General features: G+C 33.9%; 1 protein-coding gene across 1 annotated transcript; it reads right to left on the bottom strand.

Moving 5' to 3' along the window:
* Positions 1–1,004: 1,004 nt before the first annotated feature.
* Positions 1,005–10,518, bottom strand: LOC124845348 (serine/threonine-protein kinase SRK2I-like). The gene is made up of 9 exons (XM_088100293.1): positions 10,181–10,518; positions 9,125–9,199; positions 8,934–9,035; positions 8,775–8,828; positions 5,456–5,548; positions 3,370–3,462; positions 2,142–2,246; positions 1,956–2,054; positions 1,005–1,521 (listed from the first exon to the last, which is right to left on the bottom strand). The coding sequence occupies exons 1-9, from the start codon at positions 10,349–10,351 to the stop codon at positions 1,234–1,236; spliced, it is 1,080 nt and encodes a 359-aa protein (XP_087956419.1). The 5' UTR covers positions 10,352–10,518; the 3' UTR covers positions 1,005–1,233.
* Between the last annotated feature and the right edge of the window lie 6,251 nt (positions 10,519–16,769).

Genomic DNA, 16,769 nt, shown 5'->3' with positions numbered 1-16,769 from the left:
TAGTAGCAAATATATTCTTCTCATATATTTGGTAAAAACAAAAGAAAGAGGTTCCCCTGCGGTATCTTATTCTATATTTAATTTTGGTATATTTGAGGAACTAAAGTCTTTATCTTAAAGCGTTCTATCTAAGAACTATCGAACACTAAATGCCAAGTATATGGAGACCTCTTTTACATTAAGTATGTGAACACTTGAAATCTTAATTTTATGTATAAACAAAAATGACATATGATTGATTATGATAGCATGTTACACCGTGTAAAAGATTGTTTAAATGGGGTTATCAAGGTTTCTTATGTTGCCCTTGTTCCATTGCAGCTTCGATTCGCTAGTCCTTCAAATTGCATAATGGGGAGATGAATTGAATTTGCTATTGCCAATGCAAGTGTTCCACTAATATGGGGTAAGACGTTCTCATTTATATGTTGTAAAGGTAATTAATACATGCACGGTATTTGAAAGGTGATGTATTACTGTTTCTGAATGTACTTTCCGTATTCATTGGAAACCGTTTCAAACAGATATTCGTATATTAAACATTACAGAAAATTAATAATGAAAATAGACTTAGGAAACATTTAAGTTGTTTTGTAAATTTATTAAAATAATATGACTCTTTGCAACTATAAAAAAACTTATTGAATAAATGCTTAATTAAATTGGTTATTTAACGATACTCCAAATTATTCCACGCCAGAAGCAAGAGCTAGAATAACGACATTTTATCGTGCACATAAAAATATTCTGAATAAGGCAATTCAGGGAATAAATGGATCGAAATATATACTGCACATACCACGAGACGAATCACATTAATAAATAAAATTTTTAAGCAGTCCACCCCATTCAAGTAAACTATTTTACAATCGTTAGTTGAAAGATTTTTTGAAAGTTTCAATAAATTACAAAATTTAAATTTCAAAATTTATTAAAGAATTTTATTTTTAAAATGTAGAGATAGAAAAAGAAATCTGAAGAGGTGCAGGCAGAAACACTAGAAAAGAGGAAAGGAAGATAATTATCATTTCTCAGCCACCAACCCGTCTAGAATGTAAGAAGCATACAACTTATAAGTGAACATGATGGACTTCGCGTGTCGTCCAATCTACAGGAAATAAGGCCTACACGCATTTCTATTTCCCTATTCCCCTGATGCCGAGAAGGCCATAAAGTTGAATATTGAGATGCTGTCCTTTAATTACGCTCTCTAAAATGAAGACGATGATTAAATTACATGGCATACACTATCTCCCCACTGCTATCTACATATTGCTCCAAGTCAGAGTCTGATTCGTCCGTGTCATCATCTATTATATCATCAGTCAAAAACTGGTCTAAAGAATAGGTCCCTGCGGCTGGTACGGTAGCTTCTGAAATTATCTGCATAATTGTATCAATGCTCTGCATAGGCTGATCTGACTCTACAAATTGCTTACCCATGATATTTTCATCCCTCAAGTAAGGAGGGAGATTTTTCAGAAACCATTCATTTTTCAATATTTCAGGAATAGTGATTCTCTGTAAAAATCAATGTACAAAACATAAGGTTCAAATAAATCAATAAACAAGCAAGAGTTGAAGTTAATCACTACCTTATACAATAAAGAGGTTTGATTTATAATATGCCTACAATTTTCTTATCAATGCCTACATTCCTAGTTGATGCTAGGTATAAAACCTAAGTGGATCAGGACCTAGAAAATGTAAAAGGCTATTATTATGAGTATGTATGTGTTTGTTAAGCCAGATGCCATACATGAAGGTTCTCCTTCAAAAATCCAGCTTATATAGTGCTTCAGCTGGAAAGAAGGAAAAAAATTCTAACACTTTCAAGTGGGAGGCTAAAATGGTGGTATACAAAAATGCATCCATAGCACAAAATTCCTTAGGAATTGAAGTGTACCTCAAATTGTTTATTCGCAGTAGGTGACTAAATAGAAAATATAAATTACCTCTGCAGGGTCAAAAACAAATATCCTTGAGATAAGATGGCCACATTCTGGAGATATTTGTGTATCATCTGGAATAGAATACTGGACACCAAGAACCCTCTGCAAGGTACCAACCAAAAAAGGTCGTGCTCATGCAACCAGAGGCTTGTAAAGAAAACATGCAAAAATCTTAAACATCTGTTCAACCTGAATTGTCTTCCAGGAATTCCTTGGATCTGTAGGATCTTCAAAAGGATATGATCCCACTAGCATCACATATAAGGTTACTCCACATGACCATACATCCGCAATCTAATAGGGCATGGGAATTTCAAAAAATCCATTAAAATACCTACATATACACATTAGTAAAATTAAAAATTGAAATGTTTTATCATAGTGCATTCCTATTTCATGACACGGTGAGACTCAAGATACATGCTTATCTGTAGGTGCTTAATTAGCAACATTGCACATTAAAAGTAATACTATGCATACAACAATAGCAGCCAAGCCATTTCCCGTTAGGTGAGGTTGGATACATGAATAAAAAAACACCATAATGTTGCATTGTGAGTCGTGTCTACAGAAAAACTATTAACTTCAGAATAAAATGAAATCATGACTCTTAAAAATAGCTTTTGTCAACGAAGAGGCTTCAAATCATCCAAATGGGAGAGAAATCACAATATCATCCAAAATCCAAAACGGTGTTTTAGGGATACAAATGGGTTTTTGAAGCCTATATCATGATGGTAGTGCTATAGCACGCAATAATATACTATTTTGCACACTATTGATTTGACAACTGCTATGCTTTTTGAACCACGCAGTGACCCGAGGACATTTTGTTATAACACTATTTTGACTACTATGATTCATTCCTGATCTCGATTACTGAGTGAGTACTAGATTAAGTGCATAAGTTCAGAAAATAAAGACATAAACAAAGATCAAACAGAGGGTAAATTATACGAAAGAAAGTTAGGTGCGGTTGTAATATTCTCAACTAATTTAGTCATTTAATTACATCTATACGTTTATTCTTTTATTATCTATCGACAAAGAAATCTCAATAAGCTATGGACCTATGCAACATTTAAAGACAAAAAAATGCAAGAGGACTGACAATTATCTCCTGCTCTCTTATAATCAATAAAAGTAGAGATTTAAAAACTACATTAAATTTAAAAACTTCAATTTGTGCCAAGAAGACATGAACAAAGCGTGTAGATGACAACCAGAGGAGAAGAAATATTTGTTTAGATACCAAGCAAAAATTACCACTGAAGTTATGACATATAGATTATTAAAAAATTATTTAGATCATTATTCCAGGGTAAATCAATAAACCTCACTGGCCCACAAATTATTGCTATCAAATTATGAGATAAACACAGAAAAAGTGCACGACTGAAACTAAAAGTAGTTCTACCTTGCCATCATACTCTTTCTTCAGCAATACTTCTGGAGCAATATATGCTGGGGTTCCCACGGTTGAGTTAGGTTGTGAATGAAGCATTGAAGACTGCCAATAACAAAATCTATTAGATATGTAGAAAATATAGCAATTATCAAAGCAGATTATTTGAAAAAAAATAGAATACAATGGTGACCTAAATTTGATAAGGTACAAATTAGATAAAAAAGAAATAATGTGTAGGATCTCACAAGTGTCATTGCATGCAAACGTAAGATCTATTTTAATTACCAAGTACCATAAATATGACACAAATACAAGATGAATTATCTTAACACCACCACAAAGGTTTGCTGTGCGCTAAATATCAGATGCCTCAAGACACCAGGAAACTTTTCATAGATTTAGATGTTCCCCTGTATGTGAATTGTGAAACATCAAAACACAAGAAGAATGTTCAAAGATACAAACAGCACAGAAAGGTGTTACAAAAAGTTAACCCATTCATACAAGGATTCAAGACATTGGGCTCGTTGCAAGACTTTTAACCCATTCATACAAGATAAGAAATTTCTTAACAAAAGGGAATGGCGATTATCAACTAAATTCAAATTTAGCCAAGCCCTAAATATTGGGAACTTGGAGAACTTAGTAGCTCCAGTTTTCTATACAGCAAACTGCCTTTATAATTTTGTGGAAAAACACAAGAAAAACCTCCCCCTACAATCAGAAAGCAGAGCTGGCCAAATTTTCCAATGTACCCATAGCCTCTGCCCCAAAATCAGGAGCAAGCTTCACCATATTAGATCAGATGCGTGGGTTAAAATATCAGACTCACCATCTCAACTCTGGCCAAAGACCACTCAGGCTACACTATGCTTCAGCTAATCATCCTACCTATGATGAGAAGAACTCAAAAGTTCAAAATATACTGTTCAACCTTTCTCGTTTGATGAAGGTTTAAAAGCTCTTCAAAATAGATCGTTATAACAGTGACCTCCATAGCACACTACCAGCATCTCACTTCAGTCTCATACAAGCAAGTGGATAGTAGGACCATTGCTTAACCAGCTTAACTTTAACTTCATCCGAAATATTTAGAACTTCAAAATAATTTCCACTATAGTGATCGACCCAACAGCAGTGTCCATATCATAAACTAGGGGAAACCCAATCTCACACCACCATAAGATACTGATCCATGGCGTCTCCACTCACTGTTGCTTCCACAACTTAATTCATGATATGGGCACTAGTCCAACATCTCAAGTCCTACTCATCTCCTGAAAAAGTGATTGCTTAAATTCCACCATCGAAAGTTTTGCTGAGTCCTCAAATGTGGCAACTTTGGTTTCAAACACTTCTACTTTATCCACCACCCTTTGGAGCATGAGCCAGCCTTCCAAACACCAATATTTGACAAGTTGAACCAATTGACAGGATTCTTAAGAAACAAGTAAGCCAATTTTATTAAGAACCAGAAATGGAGCCTATGACTTTTACAACCTGCAGAGCATCAACTCCTAAGAGAATAAGAGTTACGCTCCCTCTAAAACAAAACAAACATGCAAAACTAACTTCCACCGTTCCTCAATTTCCCCACGTTCACCCTCCACCCCTAGCCAAACTGATCACCTTCCTAATTTTCTCCCTCACTAGCTTTCCTCTTGTGAACATAAATTTCCAAAACCTAAGCCTTTTCTGAATTCAAGCCTACATTCTCGTCTATCATTCCATCGCTTAACCTGGGATAGGCCAAATTATAAAGAATGGATCAAGCAAAAACTTGTTAAGTAATTCAGATTATCAATATTCATAATGAATAGTCATGCAGAATTTCCCCTTTCCAATAACAAAAGTTACTAAAAGAACCCTTTAGTATCTTAAGGAATTAGTTACTCAAGTAATAGAATAGTCTATATATATCTGCAGAAAAAAATAGCTTCACAAGAAAACTAAAGAACATTTGTGGATATTGAAAGGTTCAGTTAAATTTGTGACAAGAATCATTTAGAGGTAAATTTACTGAGCCAGAGCTTACATCCCAGTAAAATATATTAGAATGTAACTCACACATGAAAAGGACATGACAAAGGCTTACCTTGGAATATCCAAAATCACATATCTTCAAATGGAGTGCTGGGCTTCCATCCAACAAAGTGTTTTCCAACTTCAAGTCCCGGTGACACACTTCCTTCATGAGGAGACACGTTATGATACATAAAACCAATACATCAGACATAAAGAGAGTTAACAAAACACTCTCTACTATTGGTTAATGTAAAGACCTAAAAAATGGTATTTTAGAAGTGATAGTGGTTGAAAATTAACGAGATTCAATTATTTTAATCATAAAAGGTTTTAATTAGGGATGGCAAAAGAATCCGCATCGGCAAATATCCGTGGAAAAAATACGTGACGGATAGTTGGTATCCGTAGATATTTACTACCCGCGGGTTGCTGGTATTTTAATACCCGCTTATAAACGGGTCGAGTGCAGGTATTATACTATCCATACCCGCGTATATCCGCTACCTGCAAAAAATAAAAATGAAAATATAATTTAAATTTTATTAAGTTAAATTTAATTAAAATTAAAATTAATTTATATTATATTTTATATATCTTTTGTAATTTTATTTTAATAATCTATAAAAATATATATTTTTAAATACTTGCGGATATTCGCAGGTATCCACTAGTATCTGCGGGTTTTAAAATACCCGCAGGTATTTTTTAAGCGGGTATCCGTGCGCGTAGCGGGTCGGATAGTAGGTGGATTTTTTTTTCGGGTCGGGTAGCTGGTGGATTTTTTGTCGGGTCGGGTTGCGGGTAGTCACTATCCGTGCCTGACCCGACCCGTTGTCATCCCTAGTTTTAATATAAATAGTTTTGTGAGGAACGAGTTTCATTATTTAAAAAACACGTAGTCTCTCTAGAAACCACTTTTCTAGAGTTCTCTAACTTCTCTCTAAGGATTTTCATCCCTTATTCATCTGTTTGAAGATTGGAGACCGCCTGAGTGATTCTCGTGGTGAGATCTTCAAGTCTAACCGATCAGTTTCTACAAAAGAGTAAGTTGATTTCTGCTCTTTTTCCTTAGTCTATTTTTTTCTCCTTTGCATGCGTATTATCTGTGGTTGCATGTATCATCTGAGTTTTCTATAAAACTCTTTGTTGATCAGTGGTCCTAACGGTGTACCCTGATCGTGTTTCTGTGATCGTGTTTCTGTGATCGTGTTTCTGTGATCGTGTTTCTGTGATCGTGTTTCTGTGATCGTGTTTCTGTGATCGTATTTATGTGATCGTGTTTCTGTGATTCGTGTTTCTGTGATTCGTGTTTCTGTGATTCGTGTTTCTGTGATTCGTGTTTCTGTGATTCGTGTTTCTGTGATTCGTGTTTCTGTGATTCGTATGAACATATAGGAATTTTTGTACGTTGGAGTTGTTTTAGGCTTTCTAGAAAAGTTTGATCTTCTGTCAGGTAAGGGAAGCTAATATTCGCTTTAATTTTTTTGTATGAGAAGCATGAATTTGCATTTGATAGGTAGTGAAATTTATGCTTGGTTGAATATGATATTAATTGAAATGCTTATTGAGTGATGTTGTATATTGACGAGTGAATAATTGCTTATTTATGAATATTTCGGTGTATGCTTGTGATTTGATAATGGTGTGAACTTTGGATGCTATTGTTTTGAAGTTCTATAGGTGCAAATTTGACGTAGAGTTGAAAGTAGGAAATGAAGTGTTGTTGGACTGGTTTTAGTCTAAATTGAGGTTTTGATAGGTGAATTTCTAGAGAAGGGGCTTTGGAGAGATAATTAATATTTGAGGTATGTTTTTAGATCATTTTAAACTTGTCTTTTAACCGGTGAAATATTGGAGGAATGGTTTTATAAGTAAATTTGTTGTTTGGTGGTTACTTTGAGGTCATTTAGGACTTAGTTGGCTAGTTAGTGCATTAAAAATATGGTTTAAAGCATTAGAATTTTGATTCATGAGTTGAGCATTTTGTTTTCTTATTTCATGTTGAGCTTGAACTGCTTTTAGCACTTTAATGGATGTTTAGTAATATTTATAGAATTTATTAGGTCTACCGAGGAGGAGGTTCACTTGGGAGACATAATACCAAATGAGATTTGAGCCCAACCACATAAGAGATTGGCACCACTCTCTACTCAAAACCTTAAGGCAATGGGTTAATGGGTCTTTCACCTTTATATAGTATTTTACTTTCTCATTTCTATCCAATGTGGGACTTGGACTCACACTTGGATTTCCAACAGAATTGTATGATGGAGTTTACATGAGGTTACATATGTGGATAAATGAGTTTGGAAAGAAATTCCAAGGAGGAAATTCTTAACGGTTGCTTCAAGTATTGTATTTTTATCTATGAATGTAGGAAACTCAGTCTTGGGGATTATCCTATACTCTAATGGCCACTCATTCTCAAGTAGAGAGGGTGATGCATGTGGTGAAAGTAGCAGGAGGTCCTAGTCTAGGTGCTCCATCTTGGCCTAAAACGCAGAACGGACTAACCTTGTGTGTGTGGTAAGGTGAAACCCATTGGCAATGGCTCTGCAGAGCAGTAAAGGCTACCACAAGTGCATGACCCATTGTTTCTTTTAACATTAACTTACCCTTTGTGTGTTTCTTTGTTTGGTTGCTTGTGTTTGTTTGGCTATTTGTATTTGTTTGGTTTCTTTTTGCAATGATCATCTGGTTGGTGTGAACAGAGAAAGATGACCTTTTAGTGGAGCAAGCTTTGGGAGGAAATGACGTGGACGTGTAGTTATGAGTAGAGTAGTTTAGTTTATCTAGTTATATTTTGAAAGACATTATATAAATAGTTCCTTTATTTCCTTTTGTGTTGTATATAAAGTTAGACTTATAGTTATTTTGGATAATTGTATGGATATTTTATATATTCCTTGAGTTAAACTGTTTTATCGTATTGATTCTGTTATGTTTTCTTAATAGTGTTTATACTATTTAAATAAGATGTTACAATTAACAAACGACCCAATGTTAGAAGATTCCTCATCATGCAAGGTATTAAGGATAATTATATGCAGCCTTACCCTGGTGTGTGCAAAAGGCTAATTCCGTATTTGAACCCATGACCAATCAGTCACCAGGCCCAACTGTTATTGCTGCGCCATGGTTCACCCTTTTCTCTTAACTATTGGTTAAATTTATTGAAAAATACAGAATAATGGGAGACGTTCATTAAATACGTGAGAACCACATATTTATGTAATTTCAACCAATAGAAACGAATGTGTTCAAAAGAGTGTATGGCTTATATTTCTTCAGCAGAAAATACTCAAAAGGTTGATACATTGCCTATACTACATTCTATGTAGGTTAACTACAAATTATATCCAATAGTGGGGGAAAAAGAGATCAGTTACCATTGCATGACAGTGTCTGACACCAGATATGAGTTGTTGAAAGAAGAAACGAGCCTGTGGCATAACAATAGGTTAATAGCTGCACAGGAAATAGATAACTAGCACAACTTTGTGCCGACTGAAAAAGTATAGCAAAAGTAAACAGAATTCTTAAAGAACCTCATCCTCAGTAAAACGCCCTGCATTGCAGATTCGGGCAAATAATTCTCCTCCAGATGCAAATTCCATTACAATGGCAAGATGGGTAGGTGTTAAAATGACCTGAGTGAAATTTTATTGAACATTTTCCATAAATATGATTATTCCTTTCTCTGACCATAAAAATATAGAAATGTAATAGTTAAACAAACCTCCTTAAACCCAATAATGTTAGGATGCCTTAGAGACCTGTGATTAATTATTTCTCTTTTAACATTTTGATCAATCTGCAACACAGTAAATGATAGGAAAAATATCAGTCTAGCGCCTTGTCAACCAGTATAGGAATGAAAGAGGCAAAAAGCATCTCACGTTATTTTTGAATCAAAAAGTGTAAGCTAGACCACCAAAAATAAATTCATTTTTTCACTATTTCTTCTGTAAATGTGTAAGCCTAAAATTTAATTAAACCAGATGATCTTGGTTCACCACTTGCATCAATCCAACATTTGACTACACACCTCATGTATAAACCCTCCCTGGCACGGAAGAATGCAAGTTACCTTGTGCTGAAATTAATCATTTATCCAGAAAAATGGGGTAATAAAGACAGAACTACAGACCACGTGATTGTATAAGCTTCAAGGCTAAATCCTGAACCAACTATTCCTAAAGCTCAAACTATTAGGTGAAAGCAGATAAGTTCACACGTGAATGATTTTATATTCTATATCTCATTCCGTAAACTCCACTCCTGTCTAGTGCGCTATCAGAACAACCAAAAACAAGCCAGACAAATCGTATGCACCAGATCCCCACTTATAACTTAAACTTTATGGCATCATTTCATCATCAAGGCAAAAAGTCATCGATCAAGTCACCTTATTTCGTGCAGCGACCCCTATTCATTAATCAAACTTATCTATCAACAATTAAGTCATTTTACTTTTGTCAAGAGATGTTGATAAAAGCAAAAAGTTCAATTAAAAAGAAGCTATGAAGACAAATTGAATTGTCACATTAATGATAATTGAATCACTACTACTATAGTACAACCAATAAAAAAGTACACGGTTACTTGATTAGCATTTAAGTGGCTGAGCAATCCTAAACTTTCCATATTCAGACACCATGTTACCAAAATTAACTAAACAACTCGACAAAAGTGAACGGCAGAAAAAAAAAATTAAAAGCTCAATTGAAAAAGTCGTCAGCATCAACATACAACCGATTCCTTCTTCAGAAAGAAATGATGAGTTAACACAAACCTTTTCTCCGCGTTCTATATACTTGACGGCAACAAGCTCTTGCGTTTGCTTGTCCCTCATAAGTCTAGCAACGCCGAAATTCCCAGACCCAATATCGCGAACGAAATCGTAACGGTCGCTATCGTGCATGATCGGCGTGTCCAATCCAATTCCGGTCGCCGGCCGATCCATCGGTTGAAAACAGAGACGGATACGTCGGCAATGAGGGATGCCCAGAAAGATTCTGCAAGCGGGCACTGACAGAGTGAGAAAGCGCCAGTGGGAAGGTGGCACAGTGACGACGACGTTTTGTGGATACCGCACCTACATAAGTTTCTTCTTGCGCCCCCGCATAAAATATGTTTGATTTTCTTCGTTTTACTGTTTATTTTTGAAATACAAAAAACTTGGAATTTTTTTTTAAATTGTATAATTTAAAAACTAAAAATACATATAATGCACGAGTCATTTGATTTTTGGTTTACACAATTTAAAAAATACTCTTTAATTTTTAAATTAATGGTACGATATGAAAGTCTCCTTTAAAAAATTAAATTATATAATTCAAAACATAATTTTTAATTTTTTAATTGTATAATTTAAAAGTTTTTTTATTTTCTAATTTTTATAATATAATTTGAAAGTAATTTCATAATCTACCATTTAAAAATGATGAAATGAATATAAATATATATGATACTGTAGGATGCTTAATTTGTTTATTGTGACATTTATTTATTTCATAAAAGTATATTTAATATAGTATATAGGGGTGAGGAAAAAGTGCGGACCTGGACCCAAACCGCGTGTAGAAATAAGAGATGGGTCTGTTCTTTACGGTTTGGGAAAATGGTGGATAAATGGAAACGAGTTAAATGGATTTAAATATTTAAATGGCTAGATAAAGAAATGAGAAAAAAATACTTGAGGATATCCGACCCGACCCCTGGTGAATTTTAAGAGTGAAACACTTTCAAAAATTCTAGTCGTTCCAAATCCTTTTTCATTCTTCCGTTTAGACTCTCATGTCTCCCGTCTCTTCTTCTGACATCCTCTGCACGAAGAAGTACTTTATTTTACGTACTTTTCATTGTTAAATTAGTCCATATTCATAGTATCATAAGGTGAAGAACTATGTCTTGTTTAACAAATTTATAACAAAGGTTATATCATGTTGAATATAATAAGCAAGATACATTAATGCTCTTATAACACTAAGACATAGTATTCCTAGACCAAGAAGTTCTTCATCCTTTTCTTAAGGTCTAAAAAGGTCTTTATCAACACTAAGAGTCTCACAACTATTGGAATGCATAAATGATGTGACTTGTCCATATAGAACAAAACATTCGCTATATGAGTCTTTTGATGTACATAAAACACAATTATTTAAATACTCAATTTGAAATTCGAAACAAAACTTTGTACTTCCAAGATCCTTCATCTCAAATTATTTCTTTAAGCAATCAATTGTCTCTAATTAGGAGTTTAAGTGATGTTTATGTTGTCTTCATAAACAACAATTATGACAAATTCGAATTCTATACAAGGACAAATACATTTTTTTTAATAAGTACTCAATAAGTTAGTTATATCACATATGTCCTGATTTTTTTTGTTTATAAAAAAGGACTTGTTCAATTTTATTCAATAATCCTATTTAGAATTTGCATTGTTTGGCAAATTAAATCTTTTAGGAAGCTTCATACAAATATAATTCTCAAGATAATCATATCAATAGCTTGTAACAACATCGATTATATGTAAATGCATACCTCATTGTGCAACTAGGCTAATCAAATATTGAAATGTTGTTGATACTAGCGAACATGTCTCTTCAAAAATCAATATCATATCTTTATGAAAAAACTTGAGCAACTAATCATGCTTTTTACCTAACAATTTCACCATTCTTCTTTTGTTGTTGCATAAAAATCCATATGTACCCAATGGGTTTTACACCATCAGGTGTGTGAACTACAAGTCTAAGAACCCACGAATTTAATTTTGCTTTGATTGCATCTTTCCATTTTAGATAATCTTTTCTTTGTCGACAATTTTCAATGGTCATTGGTTATTCATTCTCACTGTCACTCATAACATTCATTGTTATATTATATGCAAAAGCAACGTCAATGTTGACTTTATTCTGGTTTCATATTATCTTATTCACGACATAATTTATTGAGATCTCATCATTTTCAACAATTTCAGGTACCTAAGGTTCTTTTGGAACCAAATACCAGGCCTACCACGCTTCAGGCATGTTATGAATTAGTGTCAAATTTATTTGGAGCATTAGCCATTGATATATGAGATTTAGTTAGCTTTTTGTTGTCAGTAAAAAATCTAGTAATTGATTGACTAATTTTATAAATGAATTATCCTTTGAACTTCCAATTCACATACTTTTGTAGGAGGATCAAGACGAGATAATAATAATTCATTCAAACCAATATATTTTTCCAATTGTTTTCTTTCTCCCCTAATGTTTGAAAAAGTTATTCATCAAAATGGCAGTTGGCAAATTTAACTATGAACAAGTCTCTTATTGATTGTTCAAGATATTTTATTATTAATGGAGATCATATCCAACATATATTCTCAATCGTCTCTAAATGAGAAATATTAGGAAACTAACCAAAAACCAACTCTATAGTAAAGTATTTGTGATAACTTGTTGGTTTGATGGGAATCAATACTGTAACACACAAAATTGCATATCCTAAGTAGTCATTGGAAGATTAATTTTCATAAGTAATGGTCTTGCAACCAGTTTTAACATTTTACTAACAATTTTGCAAGTCCATTTTGAGTATGAACATGTGGTATTGGATGTTCAACTTGAATTCTAATTGATATACAATACTCATGATAAAAAAACGAGATGTAAGTTCATCAACATTATGAAGATGAATTCTCTTAATAGGATAATATGGGAAGTGAGCTCTTAACTTTAATTGTGCTAATAACTTTGCAAATATCTTATCGCGAGTTGATAATAAACACATATGTGACCATCTAGTTGATGCATCAATTAAAATCATAAGATATCTAAATGATCCACATGATGAGTGTATTGGATCACACATATTACCATGTATTTGTTCTAAAAATTAGATTGACTCATTTTTTTTGTGATGGTTTAATTATCAACTTTTCTTATGAACATGAAATACATGAGAAACTCAAGAAGTTTTTGACTCTTAAGTAGATGTTCACATGAATTTTTAACTATTTTTCACATCATGATAAATCCATGATGACCTAACTGATCATGTGAAACAAAAAAATTATTTTTGATTCATAAGCTTCTAACTTACAATGACATGCTATTCAATTATACTAATATATGTACAGTATAAGCCATAAGAAAAAACTAATAATTTCTACAATATACATTTTTTATTCAACTTAATTTCAAGGATATAAAGATGTTTCATATTTCCTTCGTTTTGTCTCAATATGATATATTCATTTAGACGAATATACTTAAAACTTAATAAATTTCTGTTAGACTTTTTGGTAGAAGTAAAATAGTTCTTTCAGAGCCTTCAAATATTTTTGTAGTACTATAAATAATATTAATATTGATTTCTCGTATAACCCAACAATATAAAAAAACATTATAACTTTAGAGAATTGTATAGTTGTTGCACGGTTAGCAAGACACAATATATATATATATATATATATATATATATATATATATATATATATTAGTTTATGGTTAAATATGTTTTTCGTCCCTTAAGTATCACACGATTTTGGATTTAGTCCCTACTTAAAACTTTGATGGCTTTTAGTCCTTATAGTTTTGAAACTATTACTATTAATCCCTAAAATTGGATGGCGTTAAATTTTCTTTGACGTGGCAAACGGCAAATCCACATTTCATGCCACCTCCCTTGCCACGTTTAGTGCTTCTTGAGGATTCAAGGCAAGCCCGTGCTTGAACAGAAGATTCAAAAAACTGAAGCACCAAGCACCCACCATGAATCTTCAACTGCAAAGCAAAATTGAAGCAAACCCCAAAATTTCTCTCACCAGTCCACCCCTCAGGGCGCATAAAGTTTGGTACTTTAAGCTATTTCCACCAGGCAAAAGAGAAAAGTTGCTCTCTGCGACTTCTTCAATGCCACTGCGTCTTTGTCCACCACCTTCATCGCGTACAAACAGCACTCTTCATCCTCCTCGTCCTCTACGGGGCTGTTGAATTGTCGGTTTCGGAGGCGACAGATGTAGACGGTACCGATGTCGCCGGAGCCGATGCGACGGAGGAGGTGGAAGTCGCAGAAGGTGAGGGCGGCCTTGCGGCAGAAGGCGGCAAAGCGAATGGCTGAGTAGGCGAAGTCGGAGGAGCGATGAGGCTTAAGGGAGAGACTCTCCGACGAGGGCGGGAGGAGATCGAAGGAAAGACGGCTGAAACTGGTACTGCAAATGCTCTCGCTGCTCATGGAGCTTCCAAGCATGGAAGAATTGAGAGTCTCGGAACTGGCCTCGGAATGACGTTCAGCACCATCAGGCTCTAGCATGGTAGTGGTTTGAACACGAAAAAAGAAAAGAAGGTTGGAAATTGAAATGGGAACTGTAGAGTGAATGAAAGTATAGGGAGTGATGCAGTTCAGATAGGCTTTATGAAAGATTATAGTTTAGCAAGAAAGGAAGCTAGTGAGCACAAAAAACATTGAAAGAATAATAAAAGTCGGATGGTACGAATGGTTTGAGAGAGCAATAAGAGAGGAGGAACAGGTTGGGCCAGAAATAGAGAGTGGCGTTAAAGAAAGGAGGCGATACAGGAGAAGAAGGAGGTGAGCTAACATAGCAGGGCACGTGAGAGAGGGGAGTTCTGGCACGTGCGGGGTGTTGGTGTTTGTGACGTGGCAGGGATTTGTCTGGAGCACTAAACGTGGCATGAAACGTGGGTTTGCCGTTTGCCACATGAAAGACAATTTAACGCCATCCAATTTTAAGGATTAATAGTAATAGTTTCAAAACTATAAGGATTAAAAGCCATCAAAGTTTCAAGTAGGGACTAAATCCAAAATCGTGTGATACTTAAGGGACGAAAGACATATTTAACCCATTAGTTTATACAACACTACTGCATATCTAATGATCATACATATCATTAAATTTTAGTGGACTTAATAACCTCAACTTGTTGTAGCATCGAATTTGCTTCTATTCCCTAAGCGTAAGCATGCCCAAGAATTTTTCCGCTCCAACACCAAACACGCACTTTGTTTGGTTAAGTTACATGTTGTATTTTCAAATTTGCTGGAAGATCTCCGCCAAATCCTCTACGTGGTTGTCAACTGATTGAGACTTCACCACCATGTCATCATCGTAGACCTCCATGTATTTGGTCAATTTGATTGTGGAAGATATTGTCCATTGGTCACTGATAGGTGGCCCTATGTTCTTCATATTGAAAGACATGACTTCATAGAAGTAGTTAGATCGTTCAGTGATGAAAGTAGCATTATCTTTATCTGGATGGTACATTTGTATTTGGTTATACCTTGATTTCGCATTTAAGAAGATCAACATTTGATGGTTAGATGCACTGTCAACTAGTTGATCGATACTAAGGAGTGGGTACACGTCTTTTGGGCATGTCTTGTTCAACTTGGTGAAGTTTATGCATATTCTCCATTGGTAGCTCGATTTCTTCACCAACACTACATTGACAAGGCAAGTAGTGTATTTCACATCCTTGATGAAACTTATCTCTCACATCTTCTTTACTTCAGTCTCTCTGTTGTCTCTTACCTTTCTTTTCTAAACTAACGTTTCTTTTAGACGATTGGTTTTGTCTCCTTAAAATAGTCTAGTTGTGCAACATTAATAATAAACTTCGTGTTTTTTATTATTTATATTTATTTTAATAAAATTTCAAATGATTAATAAACTTTCAATATCAGCATAAATTAGTTAACATGAATTTATTTATTCTTATATGAACTTATGGCTTCCTAAAATTTAACATGAGAAAGAAAAGTCTTAAAGAAATTGAAAAATTATTTGGAACCTCCTCTGTAACTTTCATTTTTTTCTTTTTAATTAATTTAAAATTTTAAAAATAAAAAATATCCAAACATAATTTTGACATACTAAAAAAATATAAGATGAAAACTTTAAACAAATTTCTTTTACTACCACCCTCCTCATGCTTCTGTCTCGTCCATGGATGACCACACAACACAACTATTTTATCCTGTTTTATCTCATACTTTTCTTTTTCATTTTTTTTTCAAACCTTTTTCTTCCCTCACGTCACACTGTGCCTTTCAGTAGATTAAGGACATTATATTTTCTCTTTAAACAATTTAACCGTTACATATATTTGTAATTTTTGTTTGTTTCTTAAAATGGGTAACTTTGACTCCATTGGTTCATTTTTGAGGCCCAACCTAAATTCCATTTTATTCTGTAAGCTGGGTTGTCAAAACTGGACCTAACACACGTTAAATTAAAAAATGTTAAAAATTTTATAACCCAATTCACTCGTTAACAATATAATCAAAATAATTCCTTAATTTTTTAGATACTATTATAAATTTAATAATTGAAAATTTAAATATAAAAATATCAACTTCAATTAATT

The sequence above is a fragment of the Vigna umbellata genome, chromosome 10 (genome assembly GCF_029865625.1).
Source record: "Vigna umbellata cultivar VRB3 chromosome 10, Vumbellata_1.0, whole genome shotgun sequence".
NCBI lineage: Eukaryota > Viridiplantae > Streptophyta > Magnoliopsida > Fabales > Fabaceae > Vigna > Vigna umbellata.
Note: the sequence above shows the minus strand (reverse complement) of the source record. Positions and strands in the feature narration are given on the sequence as shown.